Source organism: Podarcis liolepis (genome assembly GCF_965112155.1).
Source record: "Podarcis liolepis genome assembly, chromosome: 1".
In the NCBI taxonomy this organism is placed as follows: Eukaryota; Metazoa; Chordata; class Lepidosauria; order Squamata; family Lacertidae; genus Podarcis; species Podarcis liolepis.
This window is the reverse complement of record NC_139554.1, coordinates 120,169,843-120,197,308: the sequence shown is the minus strand read 5'-3', so window position 1 is coordinate 120,197,308 and position 27,466 is coordinate 120,169,843. Positions and strand designations below refer to the sequence as shown.

General features: G+C 42.8%; 1 protein-coding gene across 1 annotated transcript in view; it reads left to right on the top strand.

Moving 5' to 3' along the window:
• The window catches only part of HIBCH (3-hydroxyisobutyryl-CoA hydrolase), a 54,164-nt gene that overhangs the window by 11,939 nt on the left and 14,759 nt on the right, over positions 1-27,466 (top strand). Inside the window, exons 7-11 of the mRNA XM_083470074.1 lie at positions 19,144-19,222; positions 20,124-20,269; positions 20,929-21,015; positions 23,348-23,406; positions 24,517-24,598. Of these exons, the coding sequence (XP_083326200.1) occupies positions 19,144-19,222; positions 20,124-20,269; positions 20,929-21,015; positions 23,348-23,406; positions 24,517-24,598 (453 nt within the window). The remainder of the gene's footprint in view (positions 1-19,143; positions 19,223-20,123; positions 20,270-20,928; positions 21,016-23,347; positions 23,407-24,516; positions 24,599-27,466) is intronic.

Here is a 27,466-nt window from a genome sequence, read left to right as displayed (position 1 = left end):
AACCATCTGTCTTTGGATGACATATGCCAGAATGGAAGTGAGGCAGAAAAAGGCAAACATCTGTCAAGATAAAATATTGTGAGGTACGAAAGGATGGAAAACAGACTGCTTCCACTTGTCAGGCGTCAGGGTGCTTTTAAGAACATTGCATTAGCTTAGAGGCCATGGTTTCATCAGAATTCACGTACATGAAATTAATGGCAGTTTGAATATCTGATGGCCTAATGTGACCTCCTGCAAATATTTATGAAGTTGGTTTTTAGAGTGTTTTTTTAAAGCTGGTGTGCCATAAAGTCATTAGTGACTTGGTTTATGCTAGCATTTTGTAAGCAAAGTGCAGGGAAGTGAGTGTAGCTTGGGTATATTTATCCTTTTGTATAGTTTGTACAGTTTGGGAATTTCTGAGAATATTTTTTCTTCTTCAAATATTCCAGTGTCTGCTTTTCGACAGTGATAATGTTCTGTTATTACTGCTGAATATAATAAGGGGTTAACTGCATCCTTCTGAGATCCAGAGCAAACATGTGTGAAGTGTTTGAGACTTTAAAAATCCTTTCTAGAAGGTGTGTATTCCTAATTTTACAGTGGGTTATATTAAATGTTACTGTATTATGCCCCCCTTCTAAATCGATCTAAAAAGCAACATAAATCTGTTAACAACAAGCTTAGTACTTTTCATGCTATGCCGTAAAAACTATATTAAAGAGGGTTATTTAAGGAACATTTCAGAGCATTGATTTTTGAGCAAAAGTATAACAGGTTTGTGGTTTCTACATGTGGTTTCTTCTATTGGTGGAAAGAGTGGATTGTCCTACGAACCAGTAATTGGACTTGGCTCTTCTTGAGAATAATAAAAGGAGCATATCATTCATTTGTAAAAAGTATGAAGTCATTTCAGAGGCTGCTTGACATGTGCACCCATTTTGCTGCATTTCAAAATGCCTTCATAAAAGATGTAGGTGGTATTCAGCTAAACAGGTGCACTAGTGCAAGGATGTTCTATGCATAGGGTTAGGGGAACCCATGGACTATATTTAGGGTAACACAGTGAGAGGAGAGGCTGGGAAAGTTCCATTACATAGCTATACATCCTAGCAGTAGTGGAACTGTTTAACTAGATACCATCCTTTGGTCATATCTACACCATATATTTGAAGCTCATTACTTCCCCCAGAGAATTCTGGGAAATTAAGGGTGCTGGGAAGTCTAGCCCTGTAAGGCATAAACTACAGTTCCCAGGATTCTTTGGGGGGGGTAAGGTCACATGCTTTAAATGCATGATATGAATGTGACCATAGACCCAAATTGCCCTTCTCCTGTAGGCCTCATTACTTCTACCATGTGAATGTCTCTCTTTTTCCTGGCTCCACAAAAATAGCAACCTCAACTTCTGAATTAAAATTGGAGGGTTTCTGGGATGGCTGCACCTAAGGAATCCCAAGCTGTGAACAAAGGCTTCCACTCGTACAGCAGGGCTTTCTCATTGCACCCCCAAAATGGGTTTGGTTGGGGGGTGGGGAGATGAGGTTGGATCATTCCATCTGGCATTTGGGACGCTTTTGCTCGCCAGATAGTGCAACCCTCTATTATAGAATTGTAGAGTTGGAAGGGATCATGAGGGTCATCTAGTCCAGTGTTTCCCAACCTTGGGCCTCCAGCTGTTTTCGAACTACAATTCCTATCACCCCTGACCACTGGTCTTGCTAGCTGAGGATTATGGGAGTTGTAGTCCCAAAACAGCTGGAGGCCCAAGGTTGGGAAATGCTGATCTAGTCCAACCCTCTAGGAATCTTTTGCCCAACACCGGGCTCAAACTTGCGACCCTGACATTCAGAGTCTCATTCTCTACTGACTTAGCTACACCTTCGTCTGTGCACTGGTCTGCCTCCAGAGTCTTTAGCATGTGAGTCAGAATCACCCACTTTGGTGTATTTCTGTGCGTGCCTCTGGCTGCAAAGAGGTCAATATCAGAACAAACTCATTGGGAGATGTAATGTGATTCTTCTGTCTGTTTCTGTTGGATTTGAATACTCCAGTTTATTCCAGTGCGGAGACTCAACTAAACTGCCTGTGTCTGAGGAGGCTGATTGAAAAGAACGAAGGTCAGAGAACCACGTGAAGATGCAGCAGAGAGCTGCCTCCATGGGTGGGTTCTTTGAGTTCATGGGAGCCTTTAATTCAGGCATAGGCAAACCTGGCCCTCCAGATATTTTGGGACTACAACTCCCATCATCCCTGACCACTGGTCCTGTTAGCTAGGGATGATGGGAGTTGTAGGCCAAAAACATCTGGAAGGCCGAGTTTGCCTATGCCTGCTTTAACGTGAACAGTTCTCCCTTACTGCAGTTCACATACCCTGGTTTGCAGTTTGGGGGAGACAGCTTTACAGGTTATGCATCTAAATCAGGTGGGGAACCTTTTGGGCTTTCACATGTTCTTAGACTCCAACTCTCATCAACCCTAGTCAACATGACTAGGGTTCTGGGATGATGGTAGTTGTAATCAGACAACATCTGTAGGGCAACAGGTTTCCCACCCCTAACCTAAGTAGGGGAGAGTGAAAGCAGCTGTGTACCATTGAATCATAAGCAAAGTGAACCAAAAAGCTAGATTGTGTAGGTTTATTTTTGCAGCTTTGTAGGTCATTGACAGTCAATATGATTGAACTTGGATTGGGTATTGACGTCCTGGCTTTAGCCATGTATCCCTTTTCTCCGTCTCTGTCCAGCAGTGGTCTTGGGCAGAATGCTGTTCCCTCAGTCCTGTTTCCTCCACCTTCAAATTGTGGTGGGGAAAGAAGGACGTTGAAAGTAGGAATGAAAGGATGTTTGTAGTTGTTCTGCAGAGAGGATTTTGCACACTTAAATGTAACAGTGAATATAGGTATTAATGCATTCAGAGCTGAGTAATGTACAATTAGGCAAGTTCTCCTTTGTTGTGCTAAGTGAATTCATTTCACACTTTTCTAGTTCTATGAATGTAATTGTGCAGTTGTTGTGATCATGACATACAGGTAAATGCAGTTTAGCATCTTTTGATAAGCACTTAGCTGAATGTTCCTGCTGGCATTATCTGTCAGCAGGTAGGAGCTGCAATGCTAATGATTCAGTTGTTGCCTGCACATTTCAGTAAACAGCTACTAACACAAATTATACCATTTCAACTGGGTCTTTCTAGACACTTAGCCTGTGTGCAGTTGATCTTTTACTGATGCATTTGGCAATGGTAAGAAATTAGGGTCAATATGGAGCAGACATTTTAACTTGTTGGAATTTTCTGCAGATCCTCAATTACCGTATTTTTTGCACCATAACACTCACTTTTTTCCTCCTAAAAAGTAAGGGGAAATGTCTGTGCGTGTTATGGAGGGAATGCCTACGGGTGGCATGCCTACGGATTTTCCTCCTCTAAAAACTATGTGCGTGTTATGGTCGGGCGCGTGTTATAGAGCGAAAAATACGGTATATGCACGTTGTGGAACTCTGGATATCCTTAGTAGCATTCGACACTCTGGTTCCACAGCATGAGCCAGAATCCAGTATGCTACTAGGAAGATGTTCATAGGAGGACCTTGCTTGGCCTGCTTTTTACAGGGAGCTGACTTGATCTGATGCTCCCAAGAATTTGTACAGATCAGAATGCAACTCCTTGATAGATCACACATTTCTCAGGATTCTGCGACGTTGTTTTGATGTGCAAAAAGCAAATACAAAAAATACGTGGTTTACAGGAAAGTGCATTGAAAAGCATTGAGAAGTGCATATTTTATGTAAAAAGTGCAAATAAAATATGTACAGTTTAAGGGGGGGACTTCATTATGCTTAAAAAGAAAAGGCACCAAATTGGCTGGAGCAGACATACAGCTGAGGGCGAATGAAGCCAAAACTGAATTAGGCAGCTCAGTTTCAGCCCTACTCCAAAGTAAGAACATAGGATCATAGAATGCTTCCTATGCCAAGTCCAGTCATGGGTCAGTATTGTCTGCTCAGCCTTCTCAACCTGATGCCCTTCAGACATTTATGGGAGGATAGCTCGTTTGGTTTGAGTGTGGTGCGGATGACGCCAAGGTTGCAGGTGCAATTCCTGTATGGGACAGCTGCATAGTCCTGGATTGCAAGGGGGGCGGACTAGATGATCCTCAGGGTTCCTTCCAACTCTATGATTTTGCACTACAGCTGCCATCATTCCATGCTGGCTAGGGATGACGGGACTTGTAGTTCAAAACAGTTGAAGGGAGCCAGGTTGAAGAAGGCTTCCATTGAATGGCCGTGGGAACTGCAGTTCACTTTTGCACATAAATCTTGAATATTGTAGAGATATCATACCATCATTGGTGGTACTTAAAATGCATAGAAAAGGGTGAATGCATAATTCATTGTTTATCAGTCCTCCAGCAGGTATTATGTATGGTGCTGGTTTGCTCTTCAATAAGTTCTAAGCTAAGCATCCAATAGATGGGGGTGTAGAGCTTCTCTTTTACGCCCTTCGTTCTTTCAGTAGCATGCAGTTTCTCATTTGAATACCATTTTGTTTGTGTAATGGCTTCAGAACAAGTTGTTCAGTTCATAAGGAGAAGGGGGGAAATGAGTTCACACAATACACTTGAACTTTAAAGGACTGGCACAGATTATGGCGACCTGTCTTCAGTACCACTAGGCGTAATGGTGTATTGGCGCTGATAACAAGGCAATTTGAGGGTTGAAAGTCCCTAATGCAGACATGTCTGGAGCACAAGTTCATTTTCTACAGGCTGAACTGATTTGTTTAAGCTTTTCTCTTTGGAAAACCATTCTGTCTCTAATCCAATCCCGCAGTGGCTTGTTTAATAGAAAACGGGGGGGGGGGGGGCATTGCAGCTTGGGTTTCCCCCAGTGCTCCCTTTAGCCATGAGAAAAAAGTGTCTGGAAAAAAGTGTCACATAATTCTAGAGCTGCAGACTTCGTTCTTGATTTTGATGGCTTGAAAGACAGACTCCAAATTAAAGCTGTATTTTAAAGCAGGTTTGGAGAATGATTCCTTTGGCAGGCTGTAGGGCAGGCTGCTGCAGCTTAAGTAACGAAGATTAGTTTATAAGAATATTTACATTTGCATTTTCCTGGAAAAGTGGCACAGACCCTTTGAAAACGCTGAACGTTTACCGATTGCAGAGGTCCAGTTTTATGCTGCTTTGAAGTCCTACATTAAGTTCACGCAAGTTGCAATTGCCCCAGTCGTTCAGAAGTTGGCAAGAAAGCAAATTTGAAGCCGAGGTTGCCTACGCCCCTTTTGGAAGGGGAAAGCCTTTCACTGTGTTTAACAGGTCAAAGTTCTGTTTGTCATCCCAGCTAGGTGTGATGTAAAGTGGAAAAGTTTTTAAGCTGAACTGAAGGGATCAGGAACTACACTATCTGTGGAACAATGTGAGTTATCTCCACAGGTTTATGGCTTAGTATAAACATAGCATACATTCTATCGTCAGGCCAACAGCGAGTGAGTCAAAAACAGAAAGACCTTTCCACACGACTGTGCAAAGCACTCTAATGTGGGAGTCAATAGTTTTGCTAGGAAACATGGAGGCAGTTCTTTGAAATTAAAAGTAAGAAGTGAAACCATCAAAGAATGATAGGCAAAAGGGTAGCCTTTCCACTGTGCCATTTATTTTTCTTAATCGGAGGTGTGTTCCAGTGCTGGAGACATAAAATTTGCATGAAACAGTTAAAAGATGGTTGGGATGAGTGTTTGTGTGTGTTTTCTGCTACTTCTCATGTTTCTTGCCATGTGTCAAATCCATTCCGTGCCTGTAATACTTAGTGCAGCTACAATCTGCACAGCAGCTGTAGTAGAAACAAGTTTCATTGCCTGCAGGGGAAATGGAAATTTCCCCAGTATAGAATGTTCCTGGGGAAATGTGACATCCCTCACTCAGAAGGGAAGACGGCTGCATTTTGTCCAACAGATGAGTAGCATCTTGTGTCCTTAGAAGAAGATGGAGCCAGAGGGCTTTGCAGATATTGGAGGTGGGTTGCTCCTCTGGAGTTGGAGATACGAAGTCTAGGTGTCTCTTCCCAATCCAGGAAGAGTTGAAAACTCAGCCTCTAAAGCCTGGGAACTTTATGACAGCATGTTACTGTTTGCTAGGAGGAGGGAGTATCTCTGCTAGTCTCCGTCCCATTGATAATGTCATAGTTAATGCTGCAGCGAAATCTTAAGTTACGTCTACTTTTGCTTTGAATGTGTAATGTTGCCCCAAAATGAATAGATTACAGCCAGTGCTGGGTGTTTCCTTGGAAACTCAATGTAATTTGTGCATCTAAATCATAGGGAAAGACAAAAATGCATTTTTGTCTTACAGGAAGCACCTTACTGCTCTCTGACTGCAGAAGGCAAATCTGTTGGCCTACAAAGCTTGGCGTAACACCTGCTGCGTATTATTAGTTGTAGATAATAGAAGACGGGAAGATTTCAGAGAAGCAAACAACAAAACCTAACCCCGACTGTGGTTCTTTGACTTTTGGCAAATGTACTGCTGGGAGACCTTGGATGTTGCAAAATCTTTTTAAAAAATATTTCAACGTCTTTGTCAAGTATATAATGAAACATCACTCCCAAAAGATTTATTTCTGGAAAGTATTTAGTTACCAAATGGTGGAGTATTTTTAAATGGGGGGGGATTATTGGGAAAATGCAGTTATAGGGACTGTCTGAACGTGTTATACATGTAAGATGCACCAGTTTGATGCCCAGCATCATCTGCCAGTAAGGGAACATGGATGACTTTCGATGAGATAGAATGGTTGGCATTTCTCCCCCTGCTCCAATAAGAAAGGCACAATTACGTAAATGGCCAATGTATTTAAGGTAAAGGGACTCCTGACCATTAGGTCCAGTCGTGACCAACTCTGGGGTTGCGGCGCTCATCTCGCTTTATTGGCTGAGGGAGCCGTCGTACAGCTTCCGGGTCATGTGGCCAGCATGACTAAGTCACTTCTGGCGAACCAGAGCAGCGCATGGAAACGCCGTTTACCTTCCCACCAGAGTGGTACCTATTTATCTACTTGCACTTTGACGTGCTTTCGAACTGCTAGGTTGGCAGGAGCAGGGACCGCGCAATGGGAGCTCACCCCGTCACGGGGATTCGAACTGCCTGCATTAAAAAACATTCTGCCTCAGACTGTTGATGTGTCTTGGAGGATTTTACTATTTACTTCAAGACTCCAGTACTGATGTTTAGGATTTATTTGATGAACTGTTCCTTTCTGGTATACTCTCCCCTTGCATATTGCTCTATAAATGACTTCCTACTTGGAAAAATGCTACTGAGCTGCTGCTGGGTTTCTACAATATCTGTTCTTGAGTTTCTGGTATTGATTGTGGTTTCTTACTTCACAGAGGCAACAAGCAGAATTTTAATCACCTGCAGTTTTGTTTTGTTTTTTGGCAGGGGTATTTTCATTCGCTTACTAGAATTTCTGGAGTTTTCTTAGGATCAGTGAGACTTCCTCAGCAAAGCTGAAGGTACGAGGAGGCCCATGTAGGAGTACTTTAAGGGGTGTGGGTTATAGGTATAAGAAGTAATCTTTCATCACCCCCTTTGTCTAGATCCTTCCTGTTGCTATTTGCCAATATTGAGCTTTTCCATGCATTTCAGAACAAATTCTCTGCGCCTGATTTAGGGCAGTGGCAAATGATTTTTTTCCACCTTCTGTTCCAAATAAGATGATGTATGAATGCCCAGTTTATCAAGACAGATACTAGCCAGGATGCCAGTTCTCAAGTCTCGTTTTGCGTAGGAATGACCTCATTCTGGGATCATATGAAGTCCTTTATGAATGATAAAATATTTAGCATGGGTTGGCTAAGTTTGCAGAGTAATAACCTGTCATTCTGCTGATTTCTGCTCCTGTAAACAATAACTGTTTCACAAGTTATTGATAATATATTGCTAGGAAAACACATTCCTGGACACTGAGGTCTCATTTGCTCCTATTCTATCATTTCTAAGGGTTTATAATGTGATTTTGAAATAATTCTGAATAAAACAGTGTTCAGATGTATGGTCCATAAATTTCTGTTTCTGAGAAACGGTTGGCAGACATGCTATCAAAATGTGAAACTTACTGAACCTTTATGTTTACCAATAATTCTTAAGCTTTTGGGAGGCTTCAGAAAAATGTCAGAATTTCTTGGTAAGTCTAGTCATGTACCTTGAATAAAGAAGCACATTCCTCCATAATTTCCCTCATTTACTGGTCATCAGCGCTCAGTCTCTTGCTAGCTCAGTTTTTCCTTTGCTTGGTGTTTTTTAAATTGGTGAATGTCAAAAATGAAGCTTGTTTTTGACATTTACCCACCAAGTCATTATAAATGACGGAATTAAGGGTAAGCTTTGAGGTTTTATAAAAAAGTGTCGGGATTTCCTGCTGGTCTCAAAATCTTAATTATATGTCAACATTTATTATTCATTGACACTGACATGATACACGCATACTAAAAATCAATAATTGCATGGCTTTAGGGGTGGGTAATGGTTGGAAATGTAAATATAGTATGGATTTGATCTAGAATTATTCATGCTGAAAGTGGACTCACTACAATCAGTGGGACTTGTTCCATTGATTTCAGTGGATCTACTCTCAGCATGATTCAGTCTGGCTCAAACTGTATGTAAACAGTTTTTAAGATGCTTCCCCTGAGCTACTGCTGTTTACTTTGTCATCTTTAAAGATGGAGAAGATCTACGATGCAGTAGGTAGCTTTCTGTTCATGCACAGGGACTTTACATTGCCTTGCTTCCAGTGGCATCTCCTCCCTTTCAAGTTTGGATAAGTAGCACCCTGGGGCGGTTTCTGGAAGAAATATTGGTCCTCTACCCATGTATTATTGTAGCACAGAAGCACTTCCTTGATGAGGATACCAACCAGAGAGGTGGGGGTGGGGGTTTGATTCATTGATGAAATGAGAGACTTTTAAGTCTTCAACAGTAGTTTTGCCAGGCTTTTGTCTTTTCCAGTACAAAAGAGGAACAAAAGATTGCAGTCATGAGATTTTACGTAACACTTTAAATGGAGGTATAATTTAACAATTTGTATTCATAATCCCAAAAAATTTTGCTTACAGAATAGAGGTGAGAGAGCGTTGACTTATCAAATTAGTTCAGAAACAAAGTGCTAATCTTGACGGTCTTATTAACTTGCTATTTTTTTAATGTGCTTGCCCAAATATCCAAATAAATCACTGGAATAATTTCCTCCATATCCATGTCTGAGATCTAAAATGTTGTATGCCCAAGGCGGAGGGACTATGTACCTTTGGTACTTAAGCAGTACAGTGGTACCTCGGGTTAAGTACTTAATTCGTTCCAGAGGTCTGTACTTAACCTGAAACTGTTCTTCACCTGAAGCACCACTTTAGCTAATGGGGCCTCCTGCTGCTGCCGCGCCGCTGGAGCCTGATTTCTGTTCTCATCCTGACGCAAAGTTCTTAACCTGAAGCACTATTTCTGGGTTAGCGGAGTCTGTAACCTGAAGCGTATGTAACCCAAGGTACCACTGTGTTCCCTCTGAATGCCAGAAGCCAAGTTGCTTCTGAAATTGAACAGATGCTTGCAAACAGTTTATGATACAGTGTGTGTCTCAAATAGTACTGAGAAATTATTGAATAGCTAGGGTGTGTGGGGGTCCAGTTCAAAGAACAAAAAAGTTTTAAGGAACCACTGATCTTGCCCAAACTCCTAGGTGCTCCTACAGTAGCTCTGCACATCCCAGCTAGTGTTGCTTCTCAGGAAACTTTTAAATATACAAGTGCCCCAGATTTAGTTGATCAGAAGTTGGATCCCAACAACCTTGTTTACCAAAATACATGTTTGTAAATCACGTCCAGTTTTCTTACCAGTCTTTTTTTGCAGTGAAAAGGTTCATAAAGAGCATCTACAGTATGTTTGGGATACACTTCAGGAAATGTGTGCTGCACGATTTCATTAATTACCTAGAGTTTTTTTGGAGGGGGGTGTCAAACGTAGAATCGGCCATTGAAGCCTACTTCAACTACCGTATTTTTCGCTCTATAACACGCACCCGACCATAACACGCACGTAGTTTTTAGAGGAGGAAAATCCGTAGGCATGCCACCCGTAGGCATTCCCTCCATAACACGCACAGACATTTCCCCTTACTTTTTAGGAGGAAAAAAGTGAGTGTTATGGTGCAAAAAATACGGTAAGTATTATTTCTGCTTTTTATTATGCAAGCAAAGGTGTGTCTATAACTCTGTGTCCTCTCCAAATTATACAGATTGCACATATTCAGTCAACCCATGTATAAAATGTTGACATTCCCCACCCCCCAATTTAGTGTTCTTATTTCATAGAATTGTAGAGCTGGAAGGGACCACGAGGGTCATCATCCTGTGGTGCAGGGATCTTTTGCCCAAAATGGGACTTGAGCCCATGTTATAAGAATTTTAAGGTCACACACACACACACACACACACACACACACACACAATGTTCATAACTGTATATATAAACCACATGTCTGAAACCCCACAGAAAAAGTCCTGAAACCATTTTGTCCCTCCCAAATTGACCTCAAATATTTCTCTGCAAGGTCGAAGGAAAATGGAAAAGCATCCCCATTGTCTTTTCGTTCACGAATCCTGTCTTAAGGGTATGTCTGTGTATGAATAAGGTGAGCCTGTGACCTGGCTCAGGAACTAAGTATTTATCATTACAAAAGACTGGCCAGGCTCCCCAGGTAATCCAATCAAGTGACCATTAATAGGTAACCTGCCAGACAGGAGATGAACAATGCACTCATGCTCTCATGTACAAGCAATCATTTTCCCACACTCAGATTCCTGTTGTAGACTGCCTTTTCTATGATGTAGGTATGATGTATATGGGGGGTGGGCTACACCCCTTCTGTGATGTATGTATGATGTTTCTGGGGGTGGTCTTGGACTCCAGGGCGGGCAATTTAAAATGTCTATATAAGGGCAGGCACACCTTTGTTCTGGGTCTTCCTCCTTGCTGCGTGTGAGGGGAGCACCCTGTTGCAACAGCTTTAATAAAGATCGGGCTTACTGGCTGCTTTGCTTCTCAATATTCTCTGGTTGGCCTCTGTTATTTTCTCCTACCAATAGGGAACCCACGTAAGGACTCTATACCGGCTCTTGGATACCCCATAAGGGAAAAAGGGCAGATTTTGTTTACATCACCCATAACGCTGAGATTAAGAGTCTCATGCTTTACCTACTGGCCTATTGAGGCATTCTTGCTGCAGTGCAGTTAATTTATCCATAAGAATCGGGGGCCATGCCTGTGAGAATTGCATATTCTTACGGAGCTTTTGCTAATTACTGGTGTATCATTTTGAACACCTAGTTCCATGCTAAATATAACCTTTAACTGCATCAGACTGTTTAGTGCCAGAATAATGGAATGTGACTGTGTAATTTTAGAAGCACATAGTGTGTGGGAGCTATCATCAGTTAATGGAATAAGAATGCTGGTTTAAAAGATAAGTAGGCTGACATGTAGGTGCTTGAATACTGAATTGCTTTGGACAAATGGATGATGGCCCAGGCTAACAAGAGGGGCAAGTTTTATCTAACAGAAATAACAAATTTAACTATTAGCAGAATCGCATCCTGCATTTCGTAAAATCCTTGTGGGCAAATGTCACACTGTGCTGATTTTAAGCCGTTTTCCATTTATCGCATAGGTTGCTAAAGCAGACTTTATCAAAAAGGAGCTGAATGACTTGTCACGAGGGCAATATTTAGAGCAGCTCAAACTCACAGATGTGACAAACGCTCAGTGGCGTAGCGTGGGGGGTGCAGGGGGGGCCGGGCGCAACATCTGGAGGGGCGCGCGCTCACACTCACAGCTCTCTGCCCCTACCTGGCTCACTCACTCTCTCTCACTGCAGTGCTGGCTGTGCGAATCCGATCCGAGCCACTGGGTCGCGGCCCACTGTGGAGGGGGTGGGTGCCAGGCGTGCGGTGCGGAGAGAGAGCGAGGGACTATCTGGGGGAGGGACAGTGCAGCGGCCGCCCAGCGCAGCGCTGAGCGCGGGAGAGAACCAGACCAGCCCAGGCAGCAGCAAGAAGAAGCTGGCAGCGGCGGCAGGTTAGGGGTTATGGGGCACAAATTACTTGCCTTGCCCCGGGTTAGGGGGCGCAAATTACTTGCCTTGCCCCGGGTGCTGACAACCCATGCTACGCCGCTGCAAACGCTCAGTTCTTCCTACACCTGCCTAGAAGTTGCTGCCATCCAAAAACTAGATTCAAGTAGCTGCTTGTTGATCTCTCTTCTTCCTTCCCTGTTCTGACAGATGTTCTGTGCATACAGATATATAAGCGTCCAGCTCTGTGTTCCTGAGGCTTTGTTTAGAGAACCCTAAAATACCCCGGATGTGCTGGAGATTCTAATCTCTATGATAGAATTTGTACAGGATTGACCTGCATACGATTTTGCGCTCACGACTGAAAATGTTGAAAGCAGCCTTGAATCAAGACTCAAAAGGATTGTATCTTTGCTGATGCTGCAGTATATTTCCCATCTGGCATATTGGCTCGACCGTTAAGTCCCTGAATATTATCCTGCAGACAAATGGTGCAGTTAGTTTCCTAGCTAATCTCTGGCTATTCGTAGTAATTCCTGGTAATGGATAAAAATGGTGTTAGCCCGTTGATTCACGGAATGCTTGTATTTGTGTGGTCAATCAAACGTACATTGTTCCTCAAGCGAAGAATTACCGTATTTTTTGCACCATAACACTCACTTTTTTCCTCCTAGAAAGTAAGGGGAAATGTCTGTGCGTGTTATGGAGCGAATGCCTGCGGGTGGCAGGGGGGATCTGCAGTCATGAGCAGAGGATCCATGGATCCCCTTCCTTCCCTCCTCCGTGGTTACAAAGCATGGATCCACATGGATCCTCAGGATTTTTGCATTGGGCTACTCCAAACTCACTGTCAGATCACGTCTGTGGCCACAGCATGAACCACAAAAATCATATATCCGCTATTTCATTTAGAATATTTTTTTCTTGTTTTCCTCCTCTAAAAACTAGGTGCGTGTTATGGTCTGGTGCGTGTTATAGAGCAAAAAATACGGTATGTAGATGTGGAAGTAGACTTCTGTGGAAGGTTTAAGGCACTGCCAAAAATTGGAATCGCTTGAACAGGGTTTTACATTACTGTAATGTGTCGAATACTTTAATTCTGTTCTTCTTGGGAGTTGGAATAGTTTTTAAAAAAATGATATGGAGTGGAATAAAATACATATTGAAAGCAAAGTTTTATAAGGTAAATTGCCACTCATAATTTGATAGAACCCACTCATAGTTGAGCAGAAGATGCCTACTTTAATCTTATATGTAGGCAATGTCAGATCAACGTAAGAACTTTAGAGCATAAAGTAGGCCTGGTATTCTTTGAGATCCTAAGCATGCAAATTTTTGTGCACTTGTGTTTCGGCAAGGTACTGTGGAGACGTGTGTGCATCTCTTGTTCTTGAAGAATTTTGAGAGCTCACCTGCTGCAGCACTTAGACCATGAGTAGACAAACTAGGGGCTGGATCAGGCCCAATCACCTTCTAAATCCAGCCTGAGGATAGTCCAGGAATCTGCGTGTTTTTACATGAGTAGAATGTGTCCTTTATTTAAAATGCATCTCTGGATTATTTGTGGGGCCTGCCTGGTGTTTTTACATGAGTAGAATGTGTGCTTTTATTTAAAATGCATCTCTGGTTTATTTGTGGGGCATAGGAATTCGTTCATTTTTTATTTTCCCCCCAAAATAGAGTCCGGCCCCCCACAAGGTCTGAGGGACAGTGGACCGGCCCCCTGCTGAAAAAGTTTGCTGACCCCTGGCTTAGACTGACTGGCTAGGCAGGACAGGGGAGATCAGGGGTCACATTCCCCACCCCAGCCATGAAGCTGGGCAAGAATTACTTTGGGCCACTCACTCCAGCCCAACTTACCTCACAGGGTTGCTGTTCTGGCTGCCCGAGCACGTGGGACAGCCAGGCTAAAAATAAATCATGTTCTGTGGCCCACGTAGATCTGTTTGCCAATCCTTGAAGTCTGGGCAGCTCAGCTGCATAGAGTGTGGTGCTGATAGCGCCAAGGTCGCAGGTTTGATCCCCATTTGGAACAACTGCATATTCCTTCATTGCAGAGAGTCGGACTAGATAATCCTCAGGGTCCCTTCCAACTCCACAATTCTATGAATCTATGTAATTGTGGTTTCTGCCACTCGCTGTTACCGCTCCTCCCCTTTTGAACCTATGAAGCTGCATTATGCCGTTTTAGATAATCTAGCCCAATACAGTTTATGGGAACCCAAGATAATTTTTCAAACATTTCTTAATCACAGCTATTCCTGATAAGAGGCTCCCTCGCACCCAAGGGGCTAATGAGAAGTCCTCATATGTTTAGTTTCATCAATACTGCGCAGCGTCAGGTGATCCCAGGCCATTCACTAGGGGAATTGAACTTTTGACACTCGGCTTATAAGGCATGTGTTGCTCCCTGTTATGCATCAGATTGGAAAAGCAGTTGTGTAGCAAGTCATTGACTTTTGGGGGGATTAGAGCATGGAGCAATAGCCACAGCTCCCTCCCTGTTCCGTTACACTGCATTAATCTAAACCCATAAACCCGTCGCTTCTTGGCACATTCCCATTTTCGCCTGATTCATTGTGTCCTGCATGTTACCCCTGACATTTACAAAAGTCCTAGCAAATGACAGTTCCCAGCGCAGCCCGAATGGAACGATTTGAGATTTTTCTCAGTTTGTGTTGCAGTCTGCTTCCCACCAGATGTCAATAAGAGAGATATTTGTTGGCATCTTTCACAAGTAGGAATCTAGCACAAAGTACAAACGTCTTTTTGCCCGAATGCCGAGTCTGGCAGGTGCTTGAACTGACTTGCAGACAAAACAATACATCAGTCATTGAACCTATATTGTAATTCTAGGGGGTGTGCCCCTGCTCTCATTGCTCCACCACCACTAACCCAGGAGTGGGGAACTGTTAGCTCCTACCCCACAGGCCACCACAGACTGGTGGGCAAGGCAAGTCACTCATCCATCACATGTAATCTTTATGATATCACATAATTGATAGGTGTGCTTTTCCACCAACCTGTCAAAATCCCTTGTGGGGTTCTGAAGCTTCTGCTGAGGGATGCCAGAAAGAAGGCTGTATTTTGAAATGTGGGCTTCTTTCTTGCTTTTTGTGATGACAATGGCGGCAGCAGCCTTGTTCCCTGTGCAACACTGGAGGTTGAAATGGGGCGTGCAGGCCTCCTGCTGCATATAAAGGGCTTTTGCAATCATCCATGCTTTTCAGATGCAAAGAGCATTAAATGGAATTCTCCCTCCTTGAGTAGGCGTGTTCCTAAGACCTGCCCCTTTCCACCTCATGCTGCTGCTACAGCCAAATGGGATGAAGAAGTGGCCCAGCGGTGGGAAGAGAGGAGCATGGGGAAGAGGCCAGGTGGCCTCTGAAGGCTGCCTCTTCATTGTGTTCAGTGGCTTCAGTTGCAGATTACTAGGCAGCCCGGCAACTGCTTCCAGTCCCCTTCCTGCACTCCTAATATGCAGCAGTAGCAGAAGCAGCAGATCCCAAGCTCATTGGAGAGGAGGAAGGTGGCCAGTAACAATGCTGGCCAGGCTTGGGCTCTGGATCCCGGAGGCAGGGGCCCTGTTTTTGGCAGATGTTAGCATATATCATATTGAAACTCTTTGATTCTGTGGATAACATTATCAGGTCCTCCTGAAATGGTATTGCCAGAATACTATGGCGACAGAGTTTGCATCTGGGTCTGAGGCAGGAGCTGGTCCCTGTGTTGATATTATGTGATATGGTGATGCTGGCAAGTAAAAAAATCACAATCGAACCTTGTTCAGACCTTTGTTGTCAAGACAGAGGTACTTCTTCATGTGTCTTTACATTAAGTCGGACTCCAGTTATGAATGCTTAATTGCTCTTAACCTCACAGCAGACACTCTTTTTTCTTTAAATTCGCCATATATTTAGCTTTCATCAAATAGTTGGTTTGATCATGCATTTGTGGTTCATTTCTTGTTCCTGGCTATATATAGATAGAAATATGCACGTACAGTGGTACCTCGGGTTAAGCACTTAATTTGTTCCGGAGGTCTGTACTTAACCTGAAACTGTTCTTAACCCGAAGCACCACTTTAGCTAATGGGGCCTCCTGCTGCTTCTGTGCCGCCGGAGCACGATTTCTGTTCTAACCTGAAGCAAAGTTCTTAACCTGAAGCACTATTTCTGGGTGAGCGGAGTATGTAACCTGAAGCGTGTATAACCTGAAGCGTATGTAACCTGAGGTACCACTGTATTTAAGACTGCTTATCCTTACCAGAATTGCCTTCTATTTAGCCACAGTAAACCTCACCATTCTTCTGCTGTTCACATGATGCGCATCTGGAGACTTGATTGCCTGCTAAAGGGGTTCATTTATGTAGGAGCCTTGAAGTAAGGGAACCCTTATCTTCAAATAATCTGGTTTTCCCACAGAGATGCACTGCAAGAGAACAGCGTAAGTGAATTAATTAGCCTTTTATTGTATTTTGAAGGTCATAATCACCATGGGCTCTGGCAGCCCAGTGGAGGTGGTGTGTGCTGGTGCCAGGGGAAGCGAATGTCTCTGCAGATACTTCGCTCTTGAGGCTGTTCCTCTAGAGCCACTTTAACTTGCTGACAGACGTCAGGAAATAGATAGAAAAGGCTGGTGCAGCCTATGTGTTGGCTTCCCTAGATAAAAACTTCAAGCAGCGTTGATTGGTTTAATTATTACTGTTTTATGTAGATTGATTTGAAACCCAGTGTTTCCAAAGCACAACTCTCCTTTTTAAATGATGCTCTCATGGGCAGTAGTAACAGGCTCTGTCCCAGCTTCTGCCAACCTAGCAGTTCAAAAGCATAGCAGTGCAAGTAGATAAATAAGTATTGCTGCGGCAGGAAGGTAAACGGCATTTCCATGTGCTCTGGTTTCTGTCACGGTGTTCCGTTGTGCCAGAAGTGGTTTAGTCCTGCTGGCCACATGACCCGGAAAGCTGTCTGTGGACAAACGCCGGCTCCCTCTGCCTGAAAAGTGAGATGAACGCCGTACCCCATAGTTGCCTTGGACTGGACTTAACCATCCAGGGGACCTTTACCTTACCTTTTAGTAACAGGCACCATGTTAGCAGAAGCATTTCTCCTGCATGCGTGAAAGAAGTGAGATCTTAAAATGTTGCATACCGTTGGCTGTTCTTTTATAAGCACTTGTAGTTAAAAGGCATATATTTGTTATCTGCTACCTGAGGAAGATGCTGCTGCTGCTGATATTTTATTATTTGTGCCCCGCCCATGTGACTGAGATGCCCCAGCCACACTGGGTGGCTTCCATCATGTACAGAAACATAATAAAACATCAAACATTAAAAACTTCACTATGCAGGGCTGTCTTCAGATGGCTTCTAAAGATTGTACAGTCGTACCTTGGTTTTCAAACAGCTTAGTTCTCGAATGTTTTGGCTCCCGAACGCCGCAAACCCGGAAGTGACTGTTCTGGTTTGCAAACTATTTTTGGAAGCCAAACGTCCGACGGGGCTTCCATGGCTTCGGATTGGCTGCAGGAGCTTCCTGCAGCCAATCAGAAGCCGCACTTTGGCTTCCGAACATTTTAGAAGTCAAACAGACTTAGAATCATAGAATCATAGAGTTGGAAGAGACCACAAGGGCTATCGAGTCCAACCCCCTGCCAAGCAGGAAACAGAACGGATTCTGTTTGACTTCCAAGGTACGACTGCATCTCCTTGATATCTGACCTAAGGAGGAGCACCTTCTTAGTTGATTTTTAAAAGCATACAATGAAACAATTTAAAGCTTGCAGCCCTCATAAAACGGAGCTATCATGCACTCTCTCAGAGGTGAAGAAAGAGAGTTGATGTTGACTCAGCTGCTGGCAGCCATATTTGTTTTGGGTGGGGGCAGCCATTTGGCTCCAATGCAAAGGGGAGGACATAGGGTTAGGCGGGCCTGTGCGTCGTTCAGAAGGCTCACCGAGGAGAGGGAATAGCGCATGTTGGCTCCCATCGCTGCCAGTTAACAGTCTCGTAGCTCACTGTGTTGCTCTGTTGAGTGTGTGGGGGTGAGGTCAGGGTTTTCTGTGGAGTCCTGGCTCAGCCAGGAGTTACACAGGAACTGAGTGGTGGCGGAGTTGAGGCCGCTGCTGGGAACATCTCCCAGCTTCTCAGGAAGCCCTGCCCGTTCTTGGAGAAGAATAGCTTTTAAATGTGTATTTGAAGGTAGCTCCATATTAGAGGTAGCCTCTTGCTACGCCAGGAAGAAAAACGGTTTGAACTTCCACTAGCAGAGAGAAAGGCGTATTAAGTGGACAGGCTTAATATGGTCCCAGGTTGCTTGACAGGAGTGTGGTGCCATCAAGTGAAGTTACGTTACCAAGGAAAAGGAGAAGAGCAAACAAAAATACGTAAAATGCTTGTAATTGTTCTGTTGGCGGTAGTTCTTGTAATTGAAATTAAATTATTGGGGGGGGGTATTCTTTGATCACAACTTGGCTGTTGCATCTTAATTCCACATGGGTTCCAATCTCTCCACTTGGCGACATAGCTAACTCTCAGCCTGGCCTAACCAACTCACAGGATTGCTGAAGATAACAGTTCAGTGAATGCTGTTGGCTGGAAGCAAAGGGGAATTGTTTCCATCATGCGCTGAGCCAAATTCTAGCCGCTCCTTTGCCTCAGGGAATTTTGGAGGAAGTTGTTAACTAGAAATAACAAGGAAGGGGGCAGAAGATGCTACCTGGCTAATTCTGATTCTGTATCAATAATGTGTGGTATTTGTCCTTGTACTAGTTTGGGGTATAATGTTAAGTTTAGATTATTATTTTAAGCTTCAGTGAACACCTCTCGGGGCTGTAAAATGGGGTATATAAGGATTTTAAACAATAGCTAAAAAATACAGGGGTTGGGGAGAGCCAAGTATGCCATTTTGAAGAAAAGGAGGGATATGTATTAATAAATTTTGATAAGCAGTTGATTTGTGTTTGTAAATGCGTGTGCATACCGGTATGTTGCAGATTTTTAGTATAACTTCTGCCTTTCCGTTTTTCTTTTTCTTTTTGGTAGGGTGTCGGTGTGTCTGTTCATGGGCACTTCAGAGTCGCTACAGAGAAGACGGTTTTTGCAATGCCAGAGACAGCCATAGGTAAAGACTGCATGTTAACGTTTTCCATTGTGCTACCTTAAGACTTTTGATAGAGAAGCAGTGGGGTGTAGCAGTTAAGATTGTTGACTTTAGCGGGGAATGGGTTCAAATCCCTGCCTTTGCATGAAGTTTGCTGGAGACCTTGCTTACACTCTTTCAGACTGACCTGCCTCCATGTATGCTGTTCTAAGGTCAACGGAGGAAGAAAAGTGGAATATAATGTGTTTATTGTAATATCGCTACACCCCCACCCTGCTGCAGGATTTCCAAAGACCTAACATACAGGAAACAGAGACACCAAATAAACAAATTATGTATACCACCTCATGCTTTCTGTATTTCTGAGGCAGCTGTCAATAGATGTCCTTGCATATCATCATCATCATTATCTGAAATTAATAATAATAATGGTCTGATCTCTATCTTTCCATTAATGGAACACTGTTTTTTTGGGTTTTTTAATGAATGAAAAGGACTTTGATTCAGTGAGGCTCCTGGTGGAAAGGAGAGGCAATTTTTGATCATTCATGGGGAGTAATTCAGGGTCTGAACCAAGATATTTGCAAGAAGAAAGGGCAGTGTGAGGAATATATAAAAGAAGAAAACATAAAGTCCAGGGTCAGCATCATTCATAAAAAGTAGTTTTGCCAATTAAAACACAGGTCTATGAAGCATAGTGGCCATGGAAATCAGGCAGTAGCAGAATGCCTGAGCATTAATGTGTTTTTTTGGTAGTGGGTGAAAAAAAAGGAGGCAGAGATCTTAATTTCAGATGAAAGGGACCAGCTACAAGGCCTGGGGAAGGTTTGGAAAAGACAAAAGAGCAGCAGTATGTTTTAATGAGAGGAATAGTTTCCCACCTTCATAATTTTAATTTTAATTTTGCTTTCTTCAATTGCAGGTCTTTTTCCTGACGTAGGTGGAGGCTACTTCTTGCCAAGGCTTTCAGGGAAGCTGGGATATTTTCTTGCCATGACTGGATTCCGGTTGAAAGGAAAAGATGTTCACAAAGCGGGAATTGCTACTCACTTCATAGAAGCAGAGAAGGTAAATCTACCTGAGCAGGTACCTGGCCATGCTGTAATCCCAGGTGAACACTGGGGCCTAGCTTGGGTCTGCTGGATTGGGGGGGGGTTCTTCTCAGGCATCTTTTTGCTTCCTGAGAAGGAGAACAAGTCCTCCTTTCCTCTGCTAATGCTTCTAGAGGTATCCTGGCTCTCAAAACAAATTTCCAGGACACATTGCAACACTGAATTAGGCACACTAAAGCCTATTTATTTCAGTGGACTTTAGCACAGCCTACTGTTAAGCTACACTGAGACTTCAGAGTTATGTGGCCTTGTATAGAGTTCTTCCTTTTTAAAAATACCCTGGCTCATTCGGAAGCTGTTAATTGCAGTTTCCTGGTTCAAACAGGAGATGATAGTTAATGGAAACTGGACTGCACTCACTCATGTTGGCCTGTTGATTAGAGACATGGTAATCTGAACATGGCTACTATATTTAAGTCTTTTGATCTCCTTGTTGTGTATTTGTGAAGAAGGCCACCTTCACTTTTGCTGAGAGAAGTGGGAAAAAGAATATGCTTGCTAGTGGGGATTGCCCTACCCCATTTGATTGCCACGAGTTCTTTGCAAGGGAATATATTGAAATTATATCAGCATCTCGTGACATAATGCATTTGGCAATTGTATTTTCGTTTGCAGATGTCTGCCCTAGAAAAGGATTTGACGGAATTAAAGTCCCCATCGAAGGAAAATGTTGCTGATATATTGGATTCGTATCACAAGAAGGTAAATGGATAGCTAACAATAATAGAAGACTGCGAAAAGGAGAACCTTCATACAGGACACTGAGTCTCTGTAAGTGTTGCTAATTGATCCCCCCCCCCAGCACCTCAGTGGCATGTTATAAAATCAAGTTTGACAATCGATCATAAACTGCACCCACTTACGGCCTATTCTCTTTGCAGTTCTCCACCTCCCTGATTGTTGCTGTTCACAAGGTCACTTTTTGTTTGAAATGTTGTCAGCTAAAGCAGCTGTTAGTGTCAGAGCACTGAACATAATTTCTGCTTTGTTTTGATAGTGTTCCAAAAATACTAGTGCCAAAAATTACTTGCTGTAATTGCTAGAATAACATCTTTGGTGTTATTCCTATATGGGACACTTTATGGATTTGCTTTAGTTTTTCTTGCTTTGCCTATTTTTTAAAAATGTTTGTGGCTGCAATCCTATACACACTTACCTGGGAGAAAGTCCTATTGAAGTAATAGATAGCTCAGTTGGTAGTGCATGAGACCCTTAATCTCAAGGCCGTGGGTTTGAGCATCACACTGGGCATTACAGGGAGTTGGACTAGAAGACCCTTGTGATCCCTTCCAATTTTACGATTCTATGATAATTGGGGCTTACTTCTGAGTAGACATGGCTAGGATTGTGTTGTAAGACGCTAATCTTCTGTTTAACAGATGTAATGTATGCAACCTAATGGGTTTCACAGAGTACTTCCTTAGCTGGAAAGGAATGAAGTCTAACTCTTGCCTCTGTATGCTTGAAATTTTGCTGTCTTCGAAGAAGTTGGACACATGAAAGGTTGATTCTCTTTCTCCAATATGGCTGCTTCTTTCTGTACCAAGCTTCTCTGATCAACAGACAATGGGGATATTAATGGAATGAGTAAATTTTCAGCAAATTGGGAGAGAGAATAGTGATGTGCAAGCTGAGCGCTAATGGAGTGGAAGCTGTGCACAGGGAGCCACCAGAATACAAATGACAGGCGTTAGTTTTTGATCCACAGCTGATGCCGTTGTAACTGAAACACATGTTTGTGGCTTAACCTTGGCCCCTGCAGCGCCAGCAGGTTCAAGGCATTTGTCACGAGCCACAATTTGAACGCTTCATGTCGTGCAGGGACCCTCTGTTTGGCCGGGAATAGTCAATACCAGTCACCTAATTGACGTTCCTTTCAATCGAAATGTGTATAAATACAGTTCTAGTAGCACTGTGTGTTGCTGGAGATAGAGAAGGGAAGGTTAATTTGCAGGATGGCAAGGAGCGCCTTTCATACATTGAAATAATGTCACAAGGAGCAGCTTTTACCACAAACAGAGGGGAGCCATTCTTTAGTTTGTAGGTTTGCTGACCCTGGCGACGTGCCATGCTGCATTTGACAAAATTCCCCCTCCTACAGAACATAGAATCGTAAGGATCCATAAGGATAATCTATTCCAACCTCCTGCAATGCAGGAATCTTTCTGCCTGACGTGGAACATGAACCCAGAACCCTGAGATTATGTCTCATGTTCTACCAACTGAGCTATCTGGGCATACAGTTGTACCTTGGAAGTCGAACGCAATCCGTTCCGGAAGTCCGTTCGACTTCCAAAACGTTTGGAAAACAAAGGGCGGCTTCTGATTGGCTGCCGGAAGCTCACGCAGCAGTCACTTTCAGGTTTGCGGTGTTTGGGAGTCAAAATGTTCGAGAACTAAGCTGTTTGAAAACCAAGGTACGGCTGTATACTGTAATGACATGGGCTCCTAACAGTCTCCCATCCAAAGGGCTGATCACGTCCATGCCTACTTAAGTGTCAGTACCATTGCAGCACCAGAGTTTCTGAGGCCTGTTGTTCTTTATATCAGGCCGTCCTGTTCTTTTGTGCACTGTTCTTATACTCCACACTGTGTAAAAGTAGATAAGCTTTTAAAACGGTAGATAAACTTTTATCTTCAAAGCGTAGCTAGAACGTGTAAGGCACTTTGTTTTCAGAAGCACAAAAGAGACAGCTTTGTGTTCCATCAGCCATTTAAAAAGGATTCTTGAATCATGGACATTGTTTTAGTCTGAGCCCACCTGAGAATGCAGCACTGAATGGTAAAGTAGTTCAGGGCTTGGTTGTAAATTTGAATGGGAGACCATGCAAAATCAAAATAGAAGTGTAATAAGCAAACCAAGAAACAAAAACAGGTTAGCTATAATTTCAGAAACGTCGCTTGAACTCAAAACGATATTTCATTTATTGCATTTCTTTTTGAAAAGAGAAAAGAGCAAATAGCTGCTTTGTTGCATTTTAGTGTTTGGGATACGGATATGAAAGGTGTTGGTGTGTTCTGCTTTTTGTAACAGTGCAAAATTGATCAAGAAAAAGAATTCGTGCTTGGCGAGCACATGGACAAGATTAACAGGTACTTACCATTCATTCATGTTTAGTGGGAGCTATGGATTGGGTTCAGTAAACCTTTCGGTTACTTTTTCTTGAGATTCTTGCAAAAATATTTATCCAATAGACCTCTTTTGCAAAAATATTTATGTGGTGGACCTCCTTTGATTCAGTAGCTCTTAAATAATTGTGGTTCCTCACTGAGGGCCAAACTGCACATAGCAAAAAGAAACTAGATTTCTTTCTATACAGGCCCATTGCTATTATGTATAGAGCTGTCCCAAAAGCAGGAGGAGCACAGGGGTGGGATATGTGTGTGTGCCGAATTCTCCCTCTCCATCCTCCTCCTTTGCAGTTTGTTGTTCTTCCTCTAATACTGGAAGTGAGCTTGGCTAGAGAGGAAGGACCCTCCCTTGGGTGGAAAGCTCAGGGAAGGAGAGAGGATTCAACATCACTGTGCAAACATGAGTTAAATTGTGTGACACCCCTTCCTTCCCCAGTGGAAGGGTGACAGGGGTTTGTTAGGCCGGATTCAGTTACTTGAATTTCCAGAAAAACGCTGGAATAAGTCAGGTGCTACCAAAATCTTTTTAACTGATTAGTGGACAGAAAGGAATGATAACCATGGCTGTGTAAGTAATAATTTCCATATATAAAACCAGAAATGCCTATGAGGATTTTTCTAAAAAAGGTGTTATCTGAATACCACTTTGACCATGTTAATCATTGCTGCCCAGGTAGTTCTTGCTAAAACATGGTGTGCCAACAATTCTTTAGGATTGAGGTACATTGTTTTATATGTTATTGTGGCCTCTTTGGCACAAACATTAAGGATTGTGATTTAATCTCTTTTAAAATCTCTTTTCAAATGGGAAAAATCTTGCCAAGGACATTTTCTTGAAAGGGTCAAAAGCTTCACAGTGTGGCTATTTTAGTATATCTCTAGCTGATGGTACATGTATTCTACAACTTTCAGGTATACATATACCAGGCATACCACCAAGTATTATAAATATGTAAATAAGGTATATAGCTTGGGAATATTATAATTGCTTACAAAAATCCCTGTAATTTTGCTGACTCTTGACAAAATATTTCTCCTCTTGACTGAAGTGTGATATATTTTCTGTTTCAGCTTATTTTCAGCAAACAGCGTGGAAGAAATTGTTCAGAACCTGAAGAAGGATGGCTCCCCTTTTGCACTTAAGCAGCTAGAGGTGAGGTATTAGATTTTTATTTTATTTTAGGGTTGTGTATGTAAGCTACCATTTTTAAGTCTGCCATGCTGCCGTGAGTGTAGCACAGGGCAAACCACAATGGGATGTATCTAGCTCTGGCAACAGACTTCCATTTATGCAGTTAAACTTAATATTATTATTATTATTTATTAAATGTACATACTGCCTTTCAAAAGAGAATCACAGGGTGGTTTGCAATATAAAAGCACAAAAATCCATACCATAGCAACAAACAACCCACACACAGTTTAAAAGGCCGTAGATTGTTTAATTAGCCAAAGGCCTGAGAGAAGAGGAATGTTTTTGCCTGGCACCTAAAGATATGTAATAGGAGCCAGGCGAGCCTCTCTGGGGAGAGAGTTTTACAGCTTCCATCTCCTCTCCTTGGCAACCCCCCCCCCGCACCCTCAGAATCTGTTCCAGAGAGTTGGGGGACACTCTGGAGCAGACTGTGGGAAGAGGAGAGGAAAGGAAAATTTCCACTCACTGTGTGAGTAGAAAGCTGCTTGCACAACATAGATACAACCTTAACTCTCAGGTTAGAAAAATGGCAGCTTACCTGACAGATCCATTAAATAACATCGTCGTCGTCATCAACAACAATAACCATTTGTTGACTAATGTAAATAGGGAGAACCAAAATTCCTTGTCACAACAGCTCCACTGGTGAGTGGTCCACACAATTCAAAGTTATTGTCTATAGAACCTTATATGGCTTGGGTTTAGGCTTACATTCGCTAACATTTTAATGTTTAGATTTTGTATTATATTAATTTTGACCCACAGAAACTATAAGTATAAACAAATTGAAGTATGCATTTTAACTTAAAATAAGTGTTTTGAGTGTTTAGGTTTATTTAGTCAGGTGCATTTGCAGAGAGGAATCTGTTTCAATCTGGATCAAGGACTTTTGAATGTAATTGTTGAAAATGAGTATGGACCTGTTCAGAGGTATCAAGGGCGTCCTTAATTGAAAAGAGCAGCATGAAATTTTAAATCTCTTCCATAATCAAATGGTGTTTATTCAAACAATTGAGAAATTTGGGGCTGTTTTTAAAAGTAGCTGTAGCACCAGATTTTTGCTTGGCTTAGGTGGCAGAATCTATTAACATGTGTAAACACCTGCTGATGGCACAGGTGTGAAATTGCTGTTTGTCTTGAATCATGCAGCCAAAGGCAGCAGGTGTAAAAACACTGCTGGATATAGACTTGGTATGTTAGAGGGGGAAACATTCATTGCTGTGTTTTAAAACTATCAGCACAGTTGATTTGGTTTTCAGCGTTTGCTCAGTGTTGCACTGCTGGATGGTGTTTCTGAAGCTGAAATAATGGAGATCAAGCAGGTGAATACTTGTCTGGCAACCTGCTCCAAGAATCCACATTCTGTGTGTCCAAAAAGTTATATCACGGTATATAGATTAGGTAATGATTAACTTAGAGCTACTGCTGTTTATTCTTGTTCTCAAGCCCTTCTGTTCTGCAATTGCTGATAAGAAAATTCCTAGACTTCACTAATATTTTGATGGCCTTGATTTTCTGTTAACCTTTTTTGAAGATTTATACCCTGCCTTTTGATCCTCAGTGCAGCTCACAACAAAACAAGGCAGCACACAGTGGAACGAACAAAGTGTGTATGCACACAACAGCCAGCAGCCATTATTCTGCTGGCTGTAGGAAGGGCTTCAGCAGGCATAGGCAAACTCGGCCCTCCAGATGTTTTGGGACTACAGCTCCCATCATGCCTAGCTAACAGGGCCAGTGGTCAGGGATGATCGGAGTTGTAGTCCCAAAACATCTGGAGGGCAAGTTTGTCTATGCCTGTGCTTGAGGGCCCTTTCCTGTACTTCCGCAGTCCCTGGGCAAGGGAGAAACAAACAAGCTTACTGCAACTGCTTGGATAGATGCTGGATGGGACTAGGCTTGTCTCCTCCTTGCCACATTGCTCTTCCCAGTGCTCCAACTTCCCAGTGACCCTGTAGTCCTTTGGCTAACAAATGGGGCCCATGTGCATTTCCTGGGATGTATGTGTGTGCTGTATTCGGCCAATATATTATTTATTTATACCACGCCCATCTGGCTGGGTCTCCCCAGACACCCTGGGCAGCTCCCAACAGAATATTAAAAACACAATCAAACATTAAAAACTTCCCTAAACAGGGCTGCTTTCAGATGTCTTCTAAAAGTCAGATAGTTGTTTATTTCCTTGACATCTGATGGGAGGGCGAGCGCCATTACCGAGAAGGCCCTCTGCCTGGTTCCCTGTAACCTCACTTCTCGCAGTGAGAGAACTGCCAGAAGGCCCTCGGCGCTGGACCTCAGTGTCTGGGCTGAATGATGGAGGTGGAGACGCTCCTTGAGGTATAGTAGGCCGAGGCAGTTTAGGGCTTTAAAGGTCAGCACCTTTAAAGCACCTTTAAACTCTACCATTGGAAAAAAAAAAGATAAATGAATGAATGTTAGCCTCCCTGTAGCTCATAGAGGTTCACTCCAACTTAGTTTTCGATTAATTTACACATGTCAATAATGAATCAATCTTTGGTTCTAAAATAACCCTTTCTTTACCGTAGAGATTGGATCAGGTGGGTAGAGTCAGTTCAAGTTCAAAATAAAAGTTGTCTTTTAGCAGATGCTAATTAACTTAGATGATGATACCTTTAAATCCACGTCTAGACAAAGCCATGCAATTTGTAAGCCTAAGTCCTATTTACTGTCCATTTAATTGAACCAGTAACATGCTGGCTCTCACCCTCTGTTTTTAGGAAAATGAGGTGATAAATAGCTCAGTTGGTAGAGCATGAGACCCTTAATCTCAGGCTTGTGGGTTTGAGCCCCACATTGGGTGAAACA